Source organism: Lissotriton helveticus, chromosome 9 (genome assembly GCF_964261635.1).
Source record: "Lissotriton helveticus chromosome 9, aLisHel1.1, whole genome shotgun sequence".
Taxonomy (NCBI): Eukaryota; Metazoa; Chordata; class Amphibia; order Caudata; family Salamandridae; genus Lissotriton; species Lissotriton helveticus.
The window spans coordinates 336,018,512-336,045,638 of record NC_136070.1 but is presented as its reverse complement, the minus strand read 5'-3'; the positions used below and the strand labels follow the sequence as shown (position 1 = coordinate 336,045,638).

At 47.7% G+C, this 27,127-nt stretch overlaps 1 protein-coding gene across 3 annotated transcripts in view; it reads right to left on the bottom strand.

Moving 5' to 3' along the window:
• The window catches only part of TTC7B (tetratricopeptide repeat domain 7B), a 1,395,621-nt gene that overhangs the window by 636,193 nt on the left and 732,301 nt on the right, over positions 1–27,127 (bottom strand). For all 3 annotated transcript variants that reach the window (XM_078660056.1, XM_078660054.1, XM_078660055.1), the window contains exon 15: positions 26,018–26,178. In XM_078660056.1, coding sequence (XP_078516182.1) covers positions 26,018–26,178 — 161 coding nt within the window. The remainder of the gene's footprint in view (positions 1–26,017; positions 26,179–27,127) is intronic.

Below are 27,127 nucleotides of genomic sequence, written 5' to 3'. Positions count from 1 at the left end.
GTGATGAAATCGTCCAGAGTCCCTGTGGCCTTTTTCCCAGTTTTAGTGGCCTTACTTCGTGTTTCTCGAACAGACATAGTTAAAATGGAGGGTGAAGGAATAAACAAACACTAAAAGTTTAGGGTACCGTGGCAAATACAGCCAAGGGGAATGGCCCGGTCCGGTCTTATTCGGTCTGGAACGGCCTGAAACGGCCCAGTCTTTGCCCAGTCTTCGCCCGGGCTGCGTCCCGCGCTGCGGGAGTTTGAGGTAGTAATATAGGGTGCGTAGAGGGCGGTGGGCGGGCCAGGAGGGAGAGCGGACCGGAAGCTAGCCGTCGGTCTTGCAGGGACTTCTGGGTATTGAAGTCCCCGCACGCTCTCAGCCCCGCTGGTCCCTCACGCCCGGTACCGCCTTACCGCCTCAGACAGGCGCTGCTCCTCGTTGGTAATGTGCCCCCGTCACCCACAAACAAAGCGGCACCCGCGGAGCGGGTGAGGCGAGTAGTGGGCTGGAGCGCTGCTAAGCCTCTCTGGTGGTTCCGCGATCCTCCGTTGCCAAACAAGTCAATGCGTAAGTGACCCACACGTTATGCCTCAGGAGGGCGGTGGGCGGGCCAGCAGGGAGAGCGGACCGGAAGCTAGCCGTCGGTCTTGCAGGGACTTCTGGGTATTGAAGTCCCCGCACGCTCGCAGCCCCGCTGGTCCCTCACGCCCGGTACCGCCTTACCGCCTCAGACAGGCGCTGCTCCTCGTTGGTAATGTGCCCCCGTCACCCACAAACGAAGCGGCACCCGCGGAGCGGGTGCGGCGAGTAGTGGGCTGGAGCGCTGCTAAGCCTCTCTGGTGGTTCCGCGATCCTCCGTTGCCAAACAAGTCAATGCGTAAGTGACCCCCATTTGTACTTGATTTGCGACACTGTGGTAGTGTGCGCCCACTATTAGAGCCACTTTACCTCTTTTATCTTATAAGATCTATGGATGACATTCTTATCTTCAGAAGACTACTCAAGAGTTGTCCCTTCCCCACATAACGACCATACTCAAACATAAATGTACAGCATGTCCTGGTGTATATATGCATTTATTTAGATTATGCCACCCTCGACAGGGCTCCCAACACAGACCGACAGAGCCCCCCTACTATGCATCCAGCGCTTACCAAGACCGGCGAGTCCCTACCCACAACCTCCACTCCCCATCCCTCTCCTTCGGATCCTGTCACCACCCCCTTGGTCTAACCCTCTAGTCAGCCTAGCCCGTCTACTTGCCCACCTACACAAGCCATCAGTAGCCTCCCTAAACCTTCTTCCTCAAATCCATCCTTCCGTGGGGACACAGGAACTGAGGTCTCTGGTCGTCTTAGCCACACTACTAAGCCTAATCACTCTACCTCAAATCCTCCTGACCCTGAGGATACTGGAACTCATGACTCTTGTCGACTTACCCACACCACTAAGCCTACTGACACCCCCTCCCTCGCCATACCCTCTATACCTCATAGCCCATCTACCAGACCACCTTCACAAGCCATCAGTAGCCTCCCTAAACACTCTACCGTAAATCCTCCCTTCCGCGGGGATACTGGAACCCATGACTCTGGTTGTCGTAAACTCACTACTATGCCCACTGCACTCCCCACCAAGTCAGTTCCCTCACCACCGACCCCCTGCCAGCAAGAGCACCCTTCTTTAAGGGATTTGGAAACTCTCCACCGCAAAGCCACTGAATTAACCTTGAGCATCCACAAGTCCTTTACGGACCTCAAAAACCTCCTGCACCTATCCGAGCTCACTCTCTCTAAGATCAGACTCTCACAGAGCCCTACCCCCCCCACATCCGACTCCAAGCCCCTTCTCCACTCATTCCAGTCACCCCTGAGACACCTTCGCCCTCACAGGCAGCCCTGCTACCTCTCAGAGGAAGAAATACAGGCCCTCCTCCTATCCTACAATCCTACCCTTGCCACGACTAGCACTATGGAACTCTCGGAGGATGAAATTGCTGACCTCCTCATTAGCTATGAGCCCTCATGTCCCTCTGACCTGAAGAATGATCAACCCATACGCACGGTTGCAATCAATCCTTATAGATTAGCCACTCTCCGCAACAGGGGAATAGTCAACAGTAACCTAGCGCCAGTCCCAACCTCCGGCCCCAATCACGATTCACATAACGTCCCCTCTCTATCTGGTCTCCTTATCAACTGCCGCTCTGCGGTAAAACATGCTGCCGATGTTGCCAATCTCACCCTGAACCTAAACACAGATGTAGGGATCCTGACGGAATCCTGGTTAAATGAATCCTCTTCGCCCTGCCTAGACCTTCTAGTCCCACCCAACTATCTCATCATAAGATTGGACAGGCAATCACAAAAAAAAGGGGGTGGCATTGCCTGCATCTACCGCTCCAACCTCCTTATCACTGAACTTCTGGCCGAACCTACTGATTCCTGCGAATACCTTGCTCTTTCTGTCTGTAACAACACCTCCCTTCAGTGCAGGCTGCACATCTTTTACCACCCCCAGGCAAGAATGACACCTTCATAGACTACCTAATGGAAATCCTCACAGCCAAGGCCTCTCAGAACGGAAATGACATTTTTCTGGGCGACTTCAACTTGCACTGGAACGACTCCAAGGACCCGCAGGTCAACGCCATCAGAGACTTCCTGGCCGACCAAGCCCTTACCCAAGCCTGCTCCCTACCTACTCACTCAAAAGGGGCCACATTAGACTGGATCATCTCCAAGGAATCTGCGGTCAAACTAACTTCCATAGATCCCTGCGACTGGTCTGACCACCATGCTATCAGCTTGTCTTCCTGGCACTCGCAAGACATGGACACCGCAACCGGTGATCCCCAAAAGATGGATCAGGGACACCAAGAACCTGGATCACGAGAAATTGGCAGCCCGCTGTGCAACTGACCTCCCTCCTCCCCCCCATATCACCACGGTCGACAACCTCTCTGATCAATATTCCACAACGATAGCCAATATAAACGATGACCTTGCCCCGCTAAAACTGAAACGAACACAGATCAAAGACAGGAACCCCTGGTTCAACGGTTCCCTTAACAATGAGAGGAGGTCCGTCCGACAAACAGAACGGAACTGGAAAAAACACCCTACCGCCGACCATCTTTTTTTTATATTTTTTTGTATTCTTTTTATTATTCATTAAAGAAACAATCACAGTCAATCAGTTACAGTCAGATTGTGTCTGTTACCGCACCAGAAATACAGTTTGAAATCAATACAGTTTCGCACTTATAGCAATAGGAAAAACATTTTAGTCTAAGTCTTCTGAGCCGGGCCGCGAAACATGAGGAGGTTCACACAAGTTGCCTCTATAGATGTTCCAGCTGGACCAGATCTCTCCCCACTTGCGGGGGCAACCTCTCGCTGTATAGACAGTCTTTTCTTGCAGCATGCACCAGTCCATGTCACTTTGCCAGTCTATAAGTTTTGGTGGATTAGGGGCTCCCCACAGCCTGGCGATGTTTCTTTTCGCACCATCTGCCCAAGTGTCACCCATATCTTCCCTTTAGAAGGCAGGTCCGTGGGCTCCCAAATGTTCAGGAGGCATCTCTTTGCCTCCAAACGGATTTCCGCCTCCTATACCTCCCGCATACACTGCACCTCTCGTCTCCAGTATCTTTGCACCTTCGGACAGTCCCACAGTATATGGAAGAAGGTGCCTATCCCTCCACATCCCCTTCTGCAGAGTCCTTCTCCTCCCCTCCCCATAGCTTGCATCCTAGTACAGGAAATATACACTCTATGCAAAAAATGTTATTGTATTAAGCGCAGTCTGGCCGATACCGCCACCTCCCTAGGGGATGCAAGAGCCCACATCCACTCCTCCTCGTCCATCTCTAGCCCGTCGGCAACCCATTTCTCTTTTAGGGGAAGGAGCAAGTCGGGGGGGTTATTAATTAGCTTCTTGTAAGTTAGAGAGATGGCGTGGTCTGGTATATGCCCATCAAGTAGTCTGTCTTCGAGTGGGGAGGCCTGAGGCAGTGTGGTATCTGGCTGAATGTTAGTTTGCAGGGAATGTCGCACTTGCAGGTGTCTAAAGTGTTCTGTAGGGGCTAGTTCATACGTGTCCTGTATGTGGGCAAACGTGTGGATTCCCGTAGGGCCCCAATGGTCCCCAATTCGTGAGATTCCTATCAGGTCCCAGTTACGGAACCCCTTGGTGCGTCCCAGGTTGCCTAGTTTTTCTGACGCCCATAGTGGAGTGGACATAGTTAGGACACCCGACCATCCCATTTTCCGCTGAGCGGTGTGCCATATCTGTACCGAGTGTTTGGTCGGTCCCGTGAGCTGGTGTTTACCCGGTTTAGAGTACAGTGCGATCTCATAGTTCCCCCCAGGAAGTAGCCACCTGTCCATCCCGTACCCCGGGTCATTCCCTTCACTGTACGTACCGTGGTTAATCGCTGAGAGGTGGGCAGCCCAGTAGTATTTACGGATGTCTGGGAGGGCTATTCCACCGTCATACCATCCCAACGGGAGTTCGTTTAACGCTATTCTAGGCGTCCCTGCCCATAGGAGGTCACGCTGCGCTGCTTCAATCGCTGCAAAGTACGTGTTCGGTACGAGATCCGGATAGTTCTGTAATGCATAAAGAAATCTGGGCAGCGCCATCATTTTGAAGAGGGCTGCTCTGCCCAGCAACGACAGTGGGAGTTGCCGCCAGGATTTGACATTACGTTGGAGTCGTTTCAGAGGCGGCAGTAGGTTCTTATCGTATAGTAGAGTCTTGTCCGTGGAGACGAAGACTCCCAGGTACCTGAATCCGTCCTCCGCTACTGTTATGGGACAATTAGCGGGGAGCCGCAGGGGGTCCCCTCGGAGCACGTAGAGGTGGGATTTGCTCCAGTTTATCCGGAATCCAGAGTTGCGCCCGAAGCTCGCAAAGATGTTGAGTGCCGCCACGATAGATCTACTTGGTCTAGAGAGGTATAGAAGGATATCGTCGGCGTACAGGGAGATTTTGTCCTCCCAACCCTCCGTCCATGCTATCCCCTTAAGGTAGACGTCTTGCCTTATCCAGGCTGCAAGCGGCGAATAGAAGGGGAGAGAGAGGGCAGCCCTGTCTTGCTCCTCTCTCTAGGGTAAAGACTTCGGATGCCTTACCATTCACCACCACCTGGGCCAGCGGTTCGGTGTAAAGGAGGCGGATCCAGGATATAAAATTCGGCCCAAAGCCCAATTTACAAAGTACCGCGATCATATATGGCCACTCTAAGGTGTCAAATGCCATAGTGGCATCAAGGGAGAGCACCACTGCATCATCCTGCAGCCTATGTCGTTGCCCGAGTACGCCATTGAGGCGTCTAATGTTTAATGCGGTATTGCGGATGGACCAGGGCAGAGAGGACCGGCTGAAGTCGGTTGGCCAATGTTTTAGCCAGGATTTTTGGCTCCGCGTTGAGCAACGAAATTGGCCTGTACGAGGTACAGGTTTCTCTAGGTCTACCCTCTTTCGGTATCGCCACTATAGTTGCTATGCGCTGGTCTTTGGGCAGCTTTCCCACCTCTCTACTTACATCAAACATGTGTTTTAGGTGGGTGCTGAGGGGATCAGGTTTCAGCTTGTAGAGCTCTATTGGGAGGCCGTTGGGTCCCAGGGCTTTCCCTGGGCGAAGGTCGGCGATAGCGCGTTGCAGCTCAGCTGCCTCAAGCGGGCTCTCAAAGATAGTCCGGTCTTCCTCCGACAGACAAGGCAGTCGGATATCCGCAAGGAGAGCCACCGAGTCCTCCTCCGGCCGGTCGGACTCACGGCTGTATACCTGTTTGTAGTGCCGGGCGAATTCGGCCACTATCTCCCGAGGGTCAGTTACAACAGCGACCCCCGTCGTTAGTATTTCCGGCGCCACTCTACTGGCCTGTTGTTTTTTATCGAGCCATGCTATAAGTTTCCCAGCTTTGTCTCCTTGGTCATATATCCTCCCCATCTTATGCATGGCTGCCGTCTTGGCTTCTTGTGTAACCAAGTCTCTGTACTCCGCAGTCTTTAGCCGCAGGCGGTGGTGTACGTCAGTCGCCCCAGTCTCACACGCTTCTCTCTCTAACCCTGCCAGATCTGCTTCCACTGCGACAACCTGCTTTTCTCTATCCTTCCGCCTACCTGCTATGGCTGACAACGCCTCCCCCCTGATCATGGTTTTGAAGGCCTCCCACAGGGTGACAGGGGAGTCAACCGACCCCACGTTATCTTCAAAGTATTGGGTAATGGACTTAGATAGCTTCCCACTAATCTCCTCATTCTTCAACTGCCAGGCGCTGATCGGTGCAGTGCAGCCCTCACGTCGGGTCCCGAACGTTATGTGGGTACTAACCGGCGAGTGGTCAGATATGCCACGAGTAAGGTGTGTGGCTTCAAGTATCGTCATGTCATGTTGCAGCACAGTGAAGACATAACCGAGAGAACGATTTGTGCGGCCCGGAAAAAAAGGTGAAGTGAGTGTCTGCGGGGTGAAGTAATCGCCACACGTCCGTGAGCCCAAAGGCGTCCAGGAAGTCCGGCAACCATTTCTGCCCCTGGGGTATGTCTCGTGGGGGTTGTCTCTCTAGGGTCCCTGACACCACACCGTTGTAGTCCCCTCCCATTACCAATTGACCATCTGGGAGGGAGAGAAGCAGTGTGCCCAAATCTGTGTATGCTTGAGTCTGCAGGCCAGGTGGGATGTATACAGAGATTAGGTTGAGGTGATAGCCTTCCCATCTGCCGGACACCACTGCCAAACGACCCTGTGGGTCCGATTCTGTACGATCTATGTGGAAGGGTAGTGAGCGACGCAGCAGGATCCCAACACCCCTGGAGCCTGAAGTGAAGCCGGAGTGGACTGCAAGGGTGTAACCCCACCTATTGAGGGCCTGACATGTGTTCCCCATGAGGTGTGTTTCCTGCAGCAGGACTGCGTCCGGCTGGTGCCTTTTTAGGTTTCGACTGCAAAAAGCTGCGCAAGCAGCTTTTGCGCAGGAGAAATCTAATGAGAACTGTAGTGTGGGTTTGGGTCGGCCCTCGTCATTCATTGGCTGGCTCCATAAATGGAGCCTAGCCATTGGACGAGGGGCCTGTCCGTCAATGCCGGACCAGATTCGGGGGCGTTCCCGAGATTCTTTGGCTTTTGCTGACGTCACGCGACGTCAGCCGGGATCGCCCCCGAATCTGGTCCGGCCGGGCCGTGCTTGCTGCTGTCCTGCCTTCCTCCGTGTCCCTCCTCCCGCCGTCCCCCCTCCCCTCGCTGTCCTGTGCACGTTTCCCGTCTCCCTCCCCCCGTCCGTGTCCTCTCCCGCCGTTCGTGTCATCTCCCGCCCCCCCCCCTGTCCTCGTAGGTGCTTGTTTGGACCAGGAACAGTTAATTCGCAGTGCTTAACGGTAAATGGCGCTTATCTGTCTGCCTTTGGGCGCCCTTTGTCCTGAGCCGACACTCCTGCTGGGACGGCGCCTTCGTGAATGGAGCACTTCCTGAAGAAACGGTTACATCTGCAGATGGGAGAAAATGGTCGTTTAGAAAGAGGCGGATCACCCGACGTGCTAATCGATCCTGTGCGAGAACCAATCACGCGCTTCGTCAGGGGCAGTAAGCACTTTGTAAAGGCAATTGGAACAATTACAGCACCAAACTGTTCCCTGTAGGGGGTCATCAGCTCTTTCCTCATCTCTTCCCAAATAAATTGAAGTCATAACATCCCCCACCCCCCCGCGCAAGTTACGAAGAAGGAACATGAAACGTTCCCTACGCACCATGTTAACTCACGAGTGGGCTTGAGAAAAGAGTTTTTATTTTAAACCTCAGAATGTTCGATTTATGTTTTTTATATAGCGTGAACTCGACCCGAAAGTATCAGAGCGCTTTACGTGAGCACCAGATACGTTACAGACGGACACATTCGTTTTTAGGCTCGGGGAGATTTGCCCAGAATCACAGGATGTTTGAGCCTCCCGCCAGACTCGAACCCGGTTTCCCAGCGTCAAAGTCGCCGCTCTCGCCGTTAAGCCACATTCACGTGCAGTTCTTGATTCAACCCCTTTGTTCAATGTACACCTGATATGTATCTCTGATGCAATTCGGATAAAAGCACGTATAGAGTATTTTTGGGAAATTTATTTTTTAATGTTTTTGTTTAATCGCGATGGTCCGTGACATTGTCGGCCCCTGTTTAACATAACTCATTGTTGGTCAGAGCAACAAGAAAGAGCTGAAGAAAGAAGGCTTGTTGAGTGGATAAATACACCAGCTGCAATGATTTGTACGCCCATCTCTAATGACAAGGTCGATAAAGTGAATTCATACCCCCGGGTGCATATGATAATGTTGAAAATAAAAACGACATGTACACATCGAGAAGTGTGCAGTGAGCTGATACATTCCCGAGAGTCAGTCACTGCACGTTTATGTTATGTTAGACCTATTTCTATGGCGTACATTCTACCATAGTATTTCAGTTTATTTGTTGCAGCATATGAGGCTGCTAATTCACACGCAGATTAGATGGTTGTGCACAATGACCCTTAAGCGGAGAGGGGAGGGGAAAGCAAGAGCTCACTGAATGAGTTTGGGCTTCTAAGAAAGAACACAGTGTACATTATGGTTCGTAGCAGACCATGTTATAACATTATGGACCACCAGGGTGGCCTTACTTCCTCTGTCCATCGCTGGTGTTTCCGTCTTATTCCATCTTTCATTATTGGAGCAGGCTGTGCTTGACTTCCTGTCTGTAGTGTAGTGTGGCCTGCATCCTGCCCAATAGTCAGTGGGTCAGTTTTCCGTTTTTTTTTATTTTCCTGTTTCCTGTTCTTGTGTCAGTGGTAGAAGGCCCTCCTCATCTTTTATTAGCAATGATAACTTCTTACATAAAGTTTCAATGCTGTTGTTTCTAGATGCTGTAAACAACAGGTGTTACTACTGCCCAATTCAATGGTGCTCATTGTACCCACCTCCGAAGCATAGGAATCGGAGTTGGCCTTGCAGGGCTCAATGTTATGACCCGCAGAAGATGAATATGTAATTACTGACCTGTATTGCAGGTTAACATTAGTGGGGTGGGTCCCCAATTCCTTTATTATTAATAGCAGGGTCTTCATCGCCCTCCTTCGTTTTCGTATGCTGTAAAAGATTCTGCATTCCACCTCCTTCGTAAGTGATGCCTGCCTCTCTCTTCTATCGTGAGGGGTAGTGGTAGCGGTGTCTGTCTCCCTCTCCCTTCATTAGAGGTAGCAGGGTCTCTCTTCCTTCATTAGAGGTAGCAGGGTCTCTCTTCCTTCATTACTGATAGCAAGGTCTGCCTCCATCTCTCTTCATTCCTGGAGGCACGGTCATTTTACCTCTTCTTTCATTTCAGATAGGAGGGTATGTCTCACCTCGTGCCCAACTCCTCACACAATGCCACGTATGCCGCTCTTATAGATTACCAGCCTCTGTCCATTGCAGAGTCTTTATTCTCCTATCATGAAGCCCCGTCCCCGCTCTCGCGGCACGGTAAGCATCTAAAGAACTAACCCAGAATACAGCGTACTCACCGTCACAGTTACTCCCCATGCTTGACGCTGCTCCTCGAGACTGGCTGTTTCTGCGGCCTCAATAACAAGAAAAAAGTTTTTTAATGAACTGCATTTGTAACACGTTGCCAGGACTTCAACCCCGCTTCTATTTCTGGGCAGTTTTAAATAACGCAAAAGTAGGTATTGGAGTGCTTTACATGAGCACCAACTACATTACGCAAGTACATTAGGTAATGTTATTCTTTCTGTGCTGTGGCATTTCTGAAGTAGCGTCCAAACCTGGGCCTGTGGTGTTCCTGGATCCAAAGCACAGTGGTATGCAGTAGTGTACGAGGTTGTTATTCCTCCACTATAGTTGTACACCGTCTTCTTCCCAGTTCAGTGGTATTTGTCCCTCGCAGTTACAATTGCAGCCTCTCTCGTGTAGTCAGGACATAATGTTTCTACTTCTGAGGTTTCATTTAGCTATTTAAGGTATTCTGGGAGTTGTTTTCGTTTCAGTGCCAGGCCGGATACCAATGGTTTGTTCAGAATAGCCAGCTATTGGCAATGTAAATGACAATGCCATTTATTTATCTGTTTTCAAAACCAACACATAAATACAAATGTTGTCATTTACAATGCCAATAGCTCTAACTTTTCCAAAGGCGAAACCATTGCATTGTAAATGCTTGTTATAAATCTCAGGACTATGGTGCGCTTGAGCTTGTCACCTAACCCGTTAACGTTCCAGCTCAGGACCCTGAGGCTTTTCTCCCTTCTCCTAGCCATAACCGTTGCTATGGGACATGATTCGTTTCTGCATTCTGGCGATCGGATCAGTTCTGACATTGCTGACTACACATGACTGTAAAACTTCCCCAACTCCCCCAACCTCCCCACCGCCCCCACCGCATTCATCGTCAATACAATTTTTGATCAGTACGGCGTGAGTGGAACCCTCTGGTGCCCAACTGTCCCCAACCCCCCCGCCCCTCCCTACCCACCACCCCCGAGAACAACCCCCCCTCCCTGCCGCCCTGCTCTGCGGGTTTAGAACTACCCACATCCCCAATTAGCAGAGTGCCTTTCGCCCCAGAGACGCCCCCCGAAGAGGAAACTACAACAGTGAACAATCCACCCCCCCTGAAGAGGACCCGTCACGGGAAGCGTGTACTGGCCCTGTCCTCCCCCCCCCGCCTCCCCGCCAAACAGTACTTAAGTTCTGCAACTCAGAATTTCAGTGTCTATAGTCAGACAGTAATGGCTTGTAGGCAACGAACCCCCTAGGCAAAATCTAAGAGTTTGGGCAACATAACCATATAATACAGGGACACTTATCAGTTCCTTGAGGCTCGCAGAGGCCGTCTTCCAGCGTTTCCCTCTCGTGACCCTCAGCTCGGACTTGCGGAGCGGGATCTCCAGGAGCGTTGACTTTGGCCCTCTCGATCAGATCTCCCTGTCGCAGAGCCCGGAGATGCGGTCTGCGTGTCTCTCCAGTTCTGGGCCTCCGCTCCCTCTCCCGTCGTGGCCACCTCCTTGTCAATCCAGTCCTGCACCTCCGCTGGCGACGTGAAGAAAAAGGACTTTCCTCCCTTGAGAACCTTGAGTTTTGCAGGGAAAAACATCATGTACTTGAGACCCCTCTCTCGGAGCGCCGCTTTCACCCCCAAAAACGACCTCCTCTCACGCTGAACCTGGAGGGTGAAGTCTGGAAAGAATCGTATTACGGCGTTCTCATACAGCAAATCTCCAGATTGTCTGGCCGCCTGAAGGACGGTGTCTCTGTCTCTGTAGTTAAGTATTTTAGCTATAATTGTCCGCGGTGGTGCCCCCGGTTTAGGTTTGGGGATGGGTGCTCGGTGCGCGCGCTCGACTGTAAAGATGGTAGACAGACGTTTCGGCTTGAGGTGGTGAAGAATGAGTTCCTCCACGAACAACTCAACACTAGGCCCCTCGAGGTCCTCCGGAACTCCAACGAGGCATATGTTACTCCTTTTGGCCCTCCCTTCTTGGTCGTCCAGCCTTATCGCCATCTGGCGATGTTGATGGACCAAATCATTCACCCTCTGTTCCAGATGTTTAGTGGACGCCCGCAGGTCCACTATGTCGGTTTTGTTGGCCTTGGTCTTTTCCGACGTTTTGTTGAGATCGGTCCAGAGAAGATTCACCTCTATGGCCATCTTATCGATTTTGGTTTCAAGGGTGGTGCCCAGTCCCTGAATAGCCGTCATGATACTAGCCAGAGAGGGTTCCTGTGGACTTTGCTGGCCGCTGGCGGGCGTCTCTGTACGTGGCGCACCCCTCTGCACCGTGTATTTATCCAGATTGTTTGATTGTGCGGTTTGGCCCTGCTTAGGCCTCATGGCGGAGCCGGTGTCGAGGGGTCGATCCGTAGGGCAGGATGGCGCTCACCACGGGCCAGGCGTCAATGCCCCTCGTGTTTTCAGCCCCCCACCTGGGCTGGTGCAGGGAGAAGGATCGCCAGGGCAGAGGGACAGGCCCACAGTCCGTGAGAGTGCTCCCAGGGCCGGGCAGTACGAGGCGACCGGCTTGGGCCACAAGGCAACACCCTCCCGCCAAACGAGATCTCAGCGGTATATAGGCCCAGGCGAGCAACCACAGCCACGGCAGAGGCAACACGGTAGTCAGGCATGCTCCACGAGGTCCGAGTACTGCCTCAGGTCTAAGTGTCACCGCCGCAGCGTTTCAGGCACATTCACAGGTCTCTGTCCCCAACTGAGGCCTCTTCGCCGCTGCTGCAAAGCGTCTGCCGGCTCCTCCCTGGGGGCCCCCGGCCCAACACGTCCCCCACTGACCAGGCGCCACGTGCACGACGTCTGGCGCGCTCCGGCGTGCCAGGATCTCAGCTACCGTCTGTAGGCGTTGCCGGCGTGTCCCTACCGGCTCCAGGCCAAGGTCCGCGGCCCCCCCCCCCCGTGAAGCAGAGGCCGGGTTTTCTCCGCCGCATCAGACCCAAGCCGGGGACTATCGTTGCGCGGCACGCCGGCCGCGAGTCACGCACCCTCTGGGCCCTCTTCCGGTCCGCTCCAGGAGGAGACGTATCTCGGCGACTGCAGGACGTGGAGGAGCCGGAGTCAGACCGCTGTGTGCGGCGTGATCAGGGGAGCTCGCGGACACCGAAGATCCGTGTGAAGCAGCGGATTTTGTGCGGCTGTAGCGAGGGATAGAGTCGGCGGAGCTCTGGGATCAGGCGGCCATCACAGCCGGCGCCAAGCCACGCCCCCCACCGCCGACCATCTTAAACTTCTCCGTCTGGCCAGAAACGCCTACAACAAAAAATTCACCAATTCTAACAAAGAATTCTTCAGAGCTGATCTGGATAACGCTAAGAATAGACCTCGCAAATTTTTCGAGTTGGTCAAACACCAATCAAACAAGCTTGCTAAATCAACCAAAGAAACGCCTATTTCAACAATCCCATGCGAGCAATTTCCCTCCTTTTGTGATAAAATCTCTGCCCTAGGAAAGGAACTCATATCGGCTACCTAGTCCCAAACCCCTCCTGTTCTGCATCCCCTCTCAGCGCTGCCCTCCCAGACCTACCCCAAGAACCAATTTATTTATTTATGCAATTTTATATAGCGCAAACTTTACTCGAAGGTGTCAGAGCGCTTTACATAAGAATCAGTTGAAAAACATAAGGACTTAGGATTACATGCGTTACATAAAGGATACAAACAGAAAAAAATTGCAAATGTACAAGATGTAAAGTCACACAAGCACAAGAAGGAGATACAAATGGATATACTCTAAGAGTCACATCGGAATGGTAGATAGTACAAAGGTCTACTGCATATACTAGTGATTAGAGTTATCTCTATATACATAGGGAAGGGATAGACATGGATATACTCTAAGAGTCACATAGGAATGGTAGAGAGCACAGCGGACTACTGCATATACTAGTGATTAGAGTTATCTCTATATACAGAAAAGCAGAGTTCCATTAAGTGGGGTTGGAGGGGGGATACAGTCAGAGGGGGGATGCAGTTACAGCACCAAGGGAGGGACAGAGAAGGGCAGGAAGGGTGAGACAAACGAGAGAGGGAAGCAGATAGTAACGATTAAGACAGCGAGGAGTGTGTCAGAGGCAACAGGAGAGACAATAGAAAGGTCTCTAGGACAGAGAGGGGAGAGGTCAGAGAACGCTAAAATGGCGGAGGAGAGAGGTAGCAGAAGATGCGAGTCATAAAAAGAAAAGAAAATGTCGGGGAGTGCAAAGGTCCAAGTCCGAAAGTCCAGGAAGAGGGCTGCCATAGCCAGCAAGTCCGGGGGGGGGAGAAAAGCAGTCCGCAGCAAAGTCACAGCCTCATCGTCCATGAGGAGCTGGGGCTGAGGAGTTCGATCTGGAGACCAGGAATCAGGGAAGGATAACCTCAGGCGCCAAGGCAGCTGTTCGCAGAACGGGAGGCAGCAAAGTCAGAAACAAAGTATAAAGGATAAAGGGAAGGAGGAGGGGGCCTCTCACCAGAGCGATCAACCGAGTTTCATGTGGGAAGAAAGATGCCCCGGGTGGAAGGCTGTGCATCTTCCTTGGAGCATTGTGTAGCAGCGCCTCCTCTCCCTCGCCTGCTCCAGACGCAAACGGCATCTCCGGGGTCGAAAGGGGGCGAGTCCCCTGGCCCGGGGCTCCATGGCTGCTGCTCAGGGCTCGGACCCCCGCCGGCCAGTGCGCCCCAGGTGCCGTCGGAGGGCACTCTTCGTCCGGGCTGTTGCAAGAATGAGGCGCCGCCATGTTGTCTCAGCTCACTCAGACTGCAATCTCGGTATAGGCACCGGAGGCTGGTGCAACACCTCAGATACCGCAGTGAGGGTCAAAACGCTGTCTCCGCCTCGCCACCACCTGTGATGCCGTTGCGGTTCTCCATCGTGCCGGGATAGTGCCAGAGGGTTGGATACGGTGCCAACCTGCCTCTGCGGCAGTGCAAAGCCTCGGGCTGCGCCACACCTACCTATGGAAAGGGTAGGGGGTGCGCTACCGGGCACCCAACTGGAGACCAGCGGCCTCCCGGCTCACATTCCCCGGACTCCACGAGCGGTCTCATAGTCCACTGGGCACCATCTTAGCTCACTTTCTCACTGGGACATCGCAGCTCATAACTCGGATGATTAGGATCGCAGAAAGACTGTTTAAGCGTCTGTATGATCTGCCAGCATTCTAATTACTGGGCTAGTGATTCCGTTGGGATTTGACCACAGCAACGCACCGTTCCGAATACTAGCGTGCGGGTTCATCTCAGAGCTTCAGCTCCGAGCGGCCACAGAGAGCATCCCTGAGCTGGTCAATCGTCAGGGCTCCGGTCGCCATTTTGCCCGCTGCCGTCCTCTCCTCGCGTCTCCTCGCAGATCTACCCGTTTCAGCGGCACTAGGGGCGATCGGAGTAGCCCCGCAGCTGCCCCACACCTTCCGCTTCAGGTAGTGGGCATGAGCGTCGTTGAGGGCTTCATTCAGTCTGCGGGGACCCCGGCAGACTGTAAAACTGCCTTGAACCTGAGCCTGCTCCTGGGACTCAGGAGACTCGGGTTCCCCCCTGCAAACAAGCTCCGGGGGATTCCTCTTTGCCACCCCTGTCGCTTCCAGCAGTGCCTTCAAACATGGAAGGTGTGCAACTAGTGCTGCCTCTTCCCCAGTTGACCCAGAGGAGAACCAAGCGTCATGGTCCAACTTCAATGTCTACGATGAACACTCGATCTCAAAAACTCTTTCCTCCTTAAGCCCCAAAAATCACTTCAACTACCCTCTCCCCTCAAACTGCCTTGCCTCTGTTTCTCAGGCTATCATCCCTTCTTGGACGACTATAATCAACTCCTCTCTCCTACTGGTAACAATTCCGGACTCTCACAAAGCCGGCGAGGTGGTCCCCATTCTAAAAAAAAAACACTTTAGATCCTGCCTCCCCTGACAATTACAGACCTATCTCTAACATCCCTCTCCTAGCTAAAGTGCTGGAAAAATGTGTACAGCAACAGCTATGCCGACACATCTCTCTAACTTCCACTTTCTAGATGACTTGCAATCTGGTTTCAGACCTGGGCACAGCACGGAAACCACACTCCTCCACATTGTGGATGATGCCCTTCAAGCCCTTGACCAAGGCAAAACCTGTCTCTTGATCCTCCTTAACCCAGCCTCGGCTTTTGACACGGTTAACCATGAAATTCTCCTGAATCGCCTCAAATTTAGGATGGGCCTGGATGGCACCGTTCTGGCTTGGTTCCGATCCTTCCTCCAGAACCCCTCGCAGAGAGTCCTGATCAACGGCAACCTATCCCCCTCCTCTCCGATCACAGTTGGTGTCCCCCAAGGATCAACCTTATCCCCTACCCTCTTCAATCTGTACCTCGAACCACTTTCAGAGGTGCTGGCACTGCCAATTTCTCCTACCACATGTATGCCGACGACACACAGCTCTACATCAATATCTCTTCTCCAGAGGATATCCATTCCCTGAATGAAGCCTTGAAATTAACTGTTAACTGGCTCACATCCAACCAGCTTAAACTCAACGCCAAAAAACAGAGTTTCTCTTAATCTCTCCACCCAAGGCCAATACAGACATTCAAGTGTGGACCAAGGCTATCACAGCGCTAAACTGCTCTCCTACCATTGTGGACTCTGCTAAATCCCTGGGAATTACCTTAGACGGCAACCTGAACATGCGGGGCCATATCAACGCGATGGCCAAAACCGCCAGATTTCACCTTAACTACCTACGAAACTTGAAACCTTTCCTCGGCCCTCCTGATCTAAAATTGGCTATCCAGGCATTAGTCATCTCTCGACTAGAATTTGGTTGCTCCACTCTCGCAGGCCTACCCAAGATCTCTCTAGCACCCTTGAAAGCCTGCCTCAACGCCGCCGCCAGACTTCTAACTGGCTCCAAGAAGTTTGAACACATCTCGCCCCACCTTAAAGCTCTGAACTGGCTTCCTCTTGAGGCCAGAATCCAGTTCAAACTGGCTTGCATCACCCACAAAGCTCTCTATTCCAAGTCCCCTGCTTTTCTCGCACAGAAACTTGTATTATCCGGAGGAATCAGAAACTCCCGGTCCGTCAAAACCCTTTTGCACCAACCCGCACAAGAAAAAAAGAACATACAATCGGGCTTTCTCTGGGGCCGCCCCAAGAATATGGAACTCACTCCCACCCGCCATTAGAAGAATACCGTCTCTAGCCCACTTCAAAAAGGAGACCAAATCTTTCCTAATGGGCAAATTCCTCTCCTAAAGCTCACGCTAAAATCACCTCCTCAACCTGACTTTACCTATGATCACTGCACTATTCTTTGGCTGCCTTCCCCTATATTACCCACTCTGCACTTTGAATTTATTTATTTATTCATGCAATTTGTTGAGCGCATGTTTACCCAAGGGTGTCTTGGCGCTTTGATAGAGAAATTGAAGGTTGGGCCCGGGAATAGGGGGATTTAATAATTAAACAACCAAGTTTTCAGCTGCTTTCTAAATTATAGTAATGTTGGAGCATTTTTTAGATGCCCTGGCATGGTGTTCCAAAGTTTAGCAGCAGCTACTGCAAACGATCTATCTCCCCAGGTTGCTTTTTTGGTTTTAATTACATTCAGAAGCTTTGCATCAGCAGATCTAAGATTACGTGATGGGCGATAGGGATGAAGGGTATCTTTAAGAAAGGCAGGTGCTTTTTCATGAATACTCTTGAAGGTGATGCAGAGGGCTTTAAACTTGATGCGCTGTCTAATTGGCAACCAATGAAGCTTACGAATGATATTTGAGATAGGCTTAAATTTTGGTGTACCTGTGACGAGTCGTGCGGCCGCGTTTTGGACCAGCTGCAATTTGTTGACTACTTGTTCTTGAGCATTAAGCATAAGTGCATTGCAGTGGTCGACTCGAGACATCAATAAGCTAGAAATCAAGGTATTTATGGTGTTCTGAGGTAAATAAGGCTGAATTTTCTGATCATTTTAAGTATAAAAAAAGGAGGCAGAAACTATAGAATTAGCTTGTTGAATGAATGAGAGTTTGTTATCAAAGATAACACCAAGATTTCTAACCTTAGTAACAGGATTAGGTGGGGGGCCAAGATCTTGCGGCCACCATATGGAGGACCAAGCAGGGGTGAGTTTCCCAAACACCATTACCTCGGTTTTATCCGAGTTCAGTTTTAGACAGTTTGAATTCATCCAATCACATATGGCAAACATTCCCTTTGGAAGTTATTAGCAACCTCCATTCCATTGTTATTAATGGCCAGAACAAGCTGTGTATCGTCTGCGTACGATGTCACTGCTAGACGATGAGCTTTGATGATCCTCGCTAAGTCCGCCACATAAATGTTAAAAAGTGTTGGGCTTAGCGAGGATCCCTGGGGGACTCCACAAGGTAGAGTAAAGGAGTCAGAAGAGAATGTGCCCATGGAGACTGATTGCTCTCGGTTTGATAGGAAGGAAGCCAGGAGTGAGAGTGCATCAGATGATATTCCAGCTTTTCCGACACGGTCGATCAAAGTGGAATGATCGACCGTGTCGAAAGCCGTAGACAGATCGAGTAATATAAGCACTGCGGCGCCTCCTTTGTCAAGGATCATTCGTATCTCATCTGAGGCTTTTATTAGTGCTGTCTCCGTCCTGTGTCCCTTCCTAAAACCAAATTGGGAAGTGTCTAAACAGTTATTAGAATCTATATATTCAGATAATTGAGTGTTCATAATTTTCTCAATAATCTTGGATGGGTAACGGATACATGCTATGGGTCTATAGCTGGTTACTTTAGAATGGTCCACAGTAGTTTTCTTGAGTAGAGGCTTAAAATCACTGTTTTTTTCCATATGGTAGGATAAATACAGGATGAGATCATGGTGTTAAAGATGTTTGCAAGAGTGATTGAGATCTTCTCTGGAGCCATTTTAATGACTGAGGGTGGACAGGGATCTTCGGGTGAACCAGAGTTGATGGACATCATCAGATTATAAATCATCTCAGACGAGATGGGACTAAATGAAAAATTGGGATGATCAAGGGTTGTAGAAGGATTAAAGGAGGTGATTTTAGGTGTGGTGTGAGTATAGGTCTGGTGTGCATCGTTATTAAGTTTGTTAAAGTTAGAATAGATATCACACACTTTTTCCTGAAAATAGTTAGAAAGTGCATTGCACATAGGTTGGGAAGCTTCTACAGTGGAAGATTTGGCATGGCCAGAAAGATGGAAAACGACCTGAAAAAGTTGTTTAATTGAATCTTGAGCTGATTCAATTTGATTATTAAAAAAAATACTCTTCTGATTGATAATTGATGATTTATAATGTTTTAATTTTTCTTTATAACAACTTTTCTCATAGGGGTCATAATTAGAACGCCACTTACGTTCCTGGCGCCTGCAACTCTGCTTTTCCAACCTAAGTGCTTCCGTAAACCAAGGAGCAGAGTTTGAAAGTCTGTTAGAAGAACGTTTTTTAATAGGAACAGAGGTATCAATTGCGTTCTTAATACACATAGTGTAATGAATGGCTGCAGCTTCTGGGTCAGTGGTGTCGATTTCTTTCAAGGCATCTAATTTATTAGTAAAGTCAGAAATATTAATATTTTTCCAGGATTTAAAAGTGTCTGATTTACAGGGCTTCGTGTGAATCTGAGTCAAAGGAAAAATATTAAAACAGATAGCAGAATGATCTGTCCATGTGAGAGGTAATATATGCTCTATGGTCAAGGAATTAAGATTGGAAAAGACTCCGTCCAATGTATGTCCAGCTAAGTGTGTAGAGGAGTGGACAAGTTGAGTGAGGCCTGCTGCATCAAATGCCGTGAGGAGAGAATGGGTATCAGGATCTTCCTTCTTCTCTAGATGGAAATTAAAATCACCCAAGATGGTAAAATTGTTTTCCCCAGGAATTGGTTCTAGAATATGACTCAAAGAGGACAGAAAAGTAGAGCGAGGACCAGGGGGGCGATAAAGCAAAATACCTCGGAAGGAGGTAGAATAAGGAGTAACAAAAATGAAATTCAAGGCTTCACATGTGTTGATTTTTAGGGGTTCTGTGCGTAAACGAAAAGTGTTGCGATAAATAAATAAATAATAAATAAATTGAACAATCCTTCAGGGTAATGAGACTGCTTTTCTAGTTTACTGCATCGTTTTTGCTCCTATCCCTTAGAGTAGTCGAAGACTATGACTGTTTGTTTTACCATATACTGTTTCTATTTGTTTCCTTATCCCTGGACTCGCCCCCCTTTGTTCTGTATCCAACCTGATACTACTGCAAAGCGCTCTGATACCCTCATGGGTCTGGTTCGCGCTCTATAAAACACTAAATAAATAAATGTTTCTAAATATGTGTATTCCTTTATATAAATGTGTATAATAATGATGTTTATAAATATAGAGATATTAGTTAGGTCTGCCTAACAAATGTACATATTACCTATGGTTATACTATTCTATGTTTAACTTGTATATAGGTCACTGCTTAAATAAGTACATTTTCAACAAAACTATTTGTCTACAGTTGCTTCACTATTGAATTATTAAAAGGAAAACAACTAAAAACTAATTATAAAAACAAATACATTATCTTAAAGTACAGCAACACTTTAAAGTTTGAGTTTATTAAATACAACTTAAATCTAGATATATTACCTTCCTTTATATCTATATCCCTTCCATGTACTTATATATCTTTATATTTATTACTTTATCCTAATTCTGCATTTCCAATGCACTACTCTATATCTCACCCCATAACTCTCTCAATACATCCTCTACATGTATTCCTTCCATGTACTTATGTATCTTTATATTTATTACTTTACTCCTAATTCAGCATCTCCAGTGCACTATCTTACCCTACGCCTCTCTCAATATATCCTCTACATCCACTTTGACTCATCCCAAACCCCATTCTACTACTGAGCCCCAAAATAACCCTTTCTAAACTTTCCTCTTCTACTGCTCCTTTCATCATCTCAAACCTCTTTTACTATTCAGATCTCCCAAACAAGCCTTTCTAAATCCTTCCGTGATGTATCCCTCCTAGACTCATCCGATACCTCATCTTTCTCCCTAATCCACTTCTAGAGACACTACTCCTCTCCATCTCTCCTATACTTATCCCAAACCTCCTCCTACTGCTATGATCTCCAAATAAACACTTTCTAGTACCCTCTTCTATCCCTCGAATATCCTTTTTAATCCAACTAACAGACTCACATGTCCACCGCTCACATTAATTTCATATTTCCCTATATCAATCTTTTTGGGTTCCGGAGTAGTCTGCTACTTGCCAAAAAGCGCTTTGGCGCCTCATCAGGGGGAGTAAGCGCTATTTGAATGTAATTACAATTACTCGTCCTCTTGTGGGGCCCGAAAATTGCTTTGTTGGTGGAGAGGTGTGGTGCAGCGTCCAGGGCAGCTGACTTTGGAGCACAGGGTTCATGGTTCGATCCCCGGCTCCGGCTCAGCACCATGTGACTCTGGGCAATAGTTCACTTAATTTCCAGGACGGCCCCCAGCGAGCGCCTTGAGACCTGTAAGGGTGAGTAGTTCGCGCTTTACAAATACGGATTTACATTTACTTTGTTGGGTGCCAGTCCCTCACATACATGCGGTTCCTGTCCCTTTCACAATGACCCGCTACCGGATGCACTGAGCTAGGGTCCCTCTCTCACCCTGCCCCGCGTGCCATATTATTAAGGAAAACAACTATACCCATTCATCGTCAATAAAAAACAGTTCGTAAGGTATTTTATGTTCGGGGGAAATGCTGTGCAGTACGCGTGGTCTACAAAACATTGGGATATAATGGCATACTATTTTAAAACGTAGTGGGGGCTCGGGCGGTTATATGTTGTTACCACGAATTCCGTTGCAACGCATGCCTTTTCCACGCATGCGTTACCACGGAATTCGTTTTCCCCTCATCTTCTTTGCCACGTCGTTCTTACGTCATAAAGAGGAAGCGGAAGTTTATTCCGCTTCCTCTCTTATGACACTGTTTTTTTCGGCACGGCGGGATCGTTTTTTTATGGGGGGGAGACCCCCCCCAACCCCCCTTTTTAATCCTTCGTTTTTTTTTTTTCGTGGTAAATACGATCGTTGAAGGCATACGCGTTGGAAAGACGTTTACGTGGTAAGTGCCTCGTTGTAAACGTTACGCGTAGTACTGCCTTCGTTGTTAATGATGTTTCCCGCTCGGGCAAGCACGTTGGGAAGATGTGCTGCCCTCCACTCATTCCCCATGCTGCGCCGAGAGCCGCGCCATATGCCTCTCCGTTTTTCTGAACATTAAAATAACATGTCTTCGCTCCTCAAATATCCCCGCAGCTGGCCTCGGCTTCTGCTGCCTTAAAAGCCTGTCAGTTCGCATCTCCGGGAACAGTGGTTAGCTCGCGCGGTGATATTAGCTATTATTGTTGATAACGGCCGCGGAGCTTTCACTCCAAACCTGCCCTGAACTCCGGTAACACGCTTTGCTCGACTGGCGATACCGTAATACGATTCTCGGGTTGGGACGAGAAAAACAGAGGCAAAAAAACAGCGTTATAAATATTTGATTTAGCAAGGGAACTCAAGTGCGCCAGGTGGTAATTTATTGATGGGTGCGGACGGGCTATAATAAATATAAATGTATTTGTAGCTCGGGGCGATAAAAAAATATCAACCTGCGGAACTATATTTTATTCAGAGGAGCGAAAAAGGGAGTTAAAATAACAGCCGAGGGTGGGCTGTTTTAGGGTAGGGAGAGACTTTACAAGCATGGCTGGTCTCAGGTACACAGAGAGGCTCTTTTTATGTCTTCACCCGTTCGTTCGCTCTGAAAGGTTAACAGCGGCCTTCCAAGCTCGACTAGTATGAGGCTTGTATTATCACAGTGCCAGCGGGGGTGTTTTATCTGCCTCTACTATGACACTCTGTCTGACAGCCTGCTGACTGCCTCTGCTCGAGAGAACCGCAGCTCGCATTGCCCTGGGGATGGAATGTTTTGCCGAATAGTGGCTGTGCGTGGGTGCCAGCAGTTGTAGTGGAGGGTGGGGCAGAGGGAGAATGGCAGGGCTGTAACATTGATGGGGATGAATGACTAACAAGTTAGTGAGAAAGACTCGTGTGGAGGACGTTTTGGTTTGTGTTTAGGTCGAACGTTAGCCAAGACCTTTCGATGTTACTATAAGTATATGTATGTAATATACATATAGAGGTTCTCAGACAGCTTTCTTCGTCCGTTGGTCTGTTGATGGGTCATTCCCACTTTTCTTCTGCACACTACAGGATACAGCATGGGGCATTGCCTCATCCCACCTTAGCCACTGACTACTCTCAATGTGAGTGAAATATCTGTTGTTACAATGGGGCGTGTGCATTTACCATGGATTCTTATAAAACAATGTCGTTTACAAACCTTTATATGTGGCAGTAACTGATCTTACCATCAAAGGAGTGACAAAATGCACACCATTCTCCACGAAACTTAATTCCAAAGTTAACACATTACTTGAACGTTCCGCGTGCTGTCTGAAACTAGTGGTCTGCCTAAAAAAAAAAACACACGCTTGCAAATGAATCAAAAGGATAGCAACAAAGAACTATGGACCCAGGTTGAATACAAGATCCCAGGAATTATCAAATATAATGAATCGACTATTGTGGTAAGGATAACCTACGTGTTCAAAAGCAGGCCCCATCAATAGATCATTTAGAACATAGTCGCCCTCGACAGTACACACAAGTAGCATTATGGAAATGAGAATAGGCCCTTAAACATCACAGAAGAGAGCACAGTTATAGAACGAAAATAGTTTGCACTTTATTAATTTTTTTTTTATAATGTTTAATTTTTGTTTAGATTTTACATTATTTGTATTATATATGGGTTAATTAGAGCTCAAAGTCACTTTATTGGATATTTGCAAGCATACCCACTTGCAAGAGATTTATAAATCGATCAAAATATAAAGTGGTACAAGTACTGGCGCAGGAATCCATCCATATGAGTCAGATGCAACATAAGAGCATAGATTAGCACTATGTCACTTTAAAATAGCCCATTCAGGGCATAATCTAGGTGCAATATAGGGTTAGCATAAAATAGTTATCATCATACTGACTTCTCTTTTATGAATATATTTATTGTCCTTCTCGTTTGAGAGGTTCACAAGGTCTCCATGAAAAATGTTTCTATAGTCTGGAGATGTAACAAACTATATTGAGAAATAGCACCTTATCATTGAGTGAAGGTTTGCGGAGCAATGTATATCTGCCCATACAGGGCTAAATCAACAACATTGTGATTATATAAATACGTTTTTAAACATATGTTTTTCTCTTAATATATAGGATTTCTAGAAAATGAAGTGTACTAGTATCACTCCATGATTTTATAACCTTAGTCAATAGGAAACAAGAAAGGCGTTCCTTAAGACAAGAATCAATTTGTCACAATGGCTGCACCAGTAATACACTTAGGAGACTAAATAACAACAAAAGTCCTTTGCTTTTGGCCATTATATCCACGCCACCGAAAACAGATTGTTTTGAATAAATGGTTGCTCGACAGCGAAGACTATGACATTTACAAAGGCTGGTAAGGCGGAAAATCGTTATGTCAGTTCTATGGTGGTTTTTTAATACATTATTTTGGAAAAAGACACCCGAGTGTGCAATGATTCCTTTCGGAGGTTGTGAGAATTGAGTGCAGAATTGCCTCTGTGAGTGGCAGGACCCGTCACACTAGAGAGCGGAGTCCATTATATAAATGCAATTACAATACAGTATAATATATCTATATATAGATATACATAGATATATATATCTGTACAGATATAGCGATGAAAATACACTGGAATAGGTAGAACTGAGCAGAGCTGGTGGAGACTCCCTTACACGACATGCAGTAGAAATTCTTAAGGACTGGATCTTCTCACAGGAGTGTTCCAAAGTTTGGTGCAACCTGATTGGTTGGAACTTAAGTTTAGTCTCTTTTTTAAAAAATTACTAGGATTTGCTACTAAACTGAAGGGCTAGGGCCTTTCCAGTCTATGCCTAGCACTAAGCTGCTTTTCTAAGGTACCGTGGGACTCCCAACTCAACAACTGGGAATGATTCAAGCATCTAAATCTATGAAAGATCCAATACAGGAGTAAACAATATAATGCACTGGCCTTAACATTGAACAAAATGTTATAGCTGTCATTACAGGACTCGGTCCCAGTGTGCTCAATTTCAAGACAAAATGCCAAAAGGGACAGAGTGTGCACATCCTTTTCCTCTGGCACATGTGGAGGGGGGCTAGGGACACCCAGTAAATAAAACAAATGCAGCATCACAGGACTCAAAAGCACCCCCACAGTATTAAAAATCATAACAAAACATGATGGGAGCATGGGTGTGGACCACTCGGAGGGGTTAGACTCTGCGGACACCTGAATTGCACATGGCAGAATGCTGTGCCCAATGATGACTAGGAGCTCCGAGGGGTTGGGAGGAGTGTCTGACCATAGGCCAGGCGCTACAGCCAAAGGTCATGCATTTCAAGGGTTGTCTCTCCTGGGGGACACGCGCTGGGCCTAGCCGCATACTAGGCCCTGCAGCTAAACCCTTCTGGTCATGGTTAAAGGCCATGAAACTTGCCTTTAGAAAACTGATTGAAAATTCATTTTTCACCTACCTCATCCATGCTCTTGATACCCTGCAATGAAGCCAATGGAATCACTAACTTTAGTAATATGGGTGTTCACTGGTTGAGCATAATGGACCCATCACTTAACCGTATATCTCAATCAGACTGTAATTTTAGAATCGCTTGGAAAAGTAGTAAGCATCCAACATAGTAGATTATATTTCTGGAATACTGTCTTCAACAGGGGACATTTTCAGAAAATCCTGTAAACATATGACCTTCAGTAAATAAATAATCTGAATGAATTAGTACCCACAAAATTGTAGAATAGAAGAACGATGTAATGTATAATCATATTCAATTGCTTAAGTGTTCCAAAGGAAAAGTGGCTGCGTATTTATGCACAGGAAGAAATGCCACTCCATAAAGGTCAAAATGATATTGCAATGCTGCTTTTTGGCGAATCGCCACAATCAGGTACACTGTGCAATATCTGCTGATAAAGGAAATTCAGACATTGGCTGTGCTACTCACTCCTACATGAGCCTATCCTGAAGTTTAGTGTGGAAAGAACAAGGGTGAGGTGGAATGACCAAAGTATGGAAGACCAGGCCAAAGTCTCTCAGAAAGGCATGAAATGCAGAAAGAGTAGAAACAAGCAGCACCCTTTGATGAATTCTCCTTTTACAACTCAAGTTCATTATCTAGCCTATCATTCCCATTCCTAATGCAACATGTACAACTGAAAGATACACTGACTAGAGAGTCTTTCAAAAGAAGATCAACGCTAGAACAACATTAAACAAAGTATGTTTTCCTCCTCTAGTTTTTACCATGCATGTTCACACCTCCAACTATATATAGCATATAACTCATGGAATATAAAAAATAACACAACTTGCATTTCGTGTAGTTATATGGAGTATTACTTACATAAAGTTCTCTGGATATTCACTCAGAGCCATGTCAATAATGTTCAAAGCATCATGGTAGTGCTTCTGTGCAGAGAGTAAGAGGGCAAGTAGATGCAAAGAGTTTGAATCATCACCTTGTAGTTGTAGAGATTGACGCACATAGCCCAACGCTTCTGGAATCTGTTTGGATTCAAATGGGATGCATCAAATACACACTAACTAATAAATGCAGGTTAAGGAGCAACAGACATAAAATGGAGCACATTAAGCTTTAAGAACTCTACAATCAGTCAATTCCAAAATAAAATCAAATAATCTCTGAACGAATTCAGTTAGGTCAAGTATCATTCATGAGTGTTTTGAATAACTTGCTGATTTCATAAACAGAAAACATTTCAATGCCTCACAAAACCTTTCTTATGTTCTTGTATTATGTACAAACCTTTAACATTCATAGTTGCAAGTGGACAGTACTCCTTCCATGGAATCTCATTCAATTGTCTTAACTGATCTTTTGTATCCCTACCCTAGGATGATAACGTTGCCACCATAAGTGACAAATATATAGTTCTATATACATTTGATATATGTTCTGTATTCAACAGAATCCTGTATATGATCAGCCGCCCTGTTGATATCCTCATAACCTTATGGATTTTAGGTAAAAAGAACATGATTGAGGTTATGTGTCATCCCATTTAAATAACCAAACTCCTCATCACTCATTATTCCCTGACCATAATAAGCTTACAGCTTGTGTGCTGTTGTTTCCGGGAAAACTTCAACCTCCCTTGTTCTATTATCTAATAGCGAGTAGAATCAGTTAATTGTCTTCTAGCCTCTTTTCCATAGTCTACAGAGATCATCATAACAAAATGACCCCCTTTGTCAGCTTGTTGGGTTAAAACTAATGTATCAGATTTGAGGTTGTTTAATGTAACACCGATGTCTTAATTCATTTTAAAATTCTCTAATCAAAAGAACAATTTCTCTTTAGATTATCTTTGTACCATTATAGCAGTAGAAGGAGATGCAATTTCCTGCAGTCGGCTTAAGGCTGAAGACATTTTGTACACGTCCATGTTTGACCACATGGTTATTTTCTTCGGTGGGATAATTGAGGGAGTAT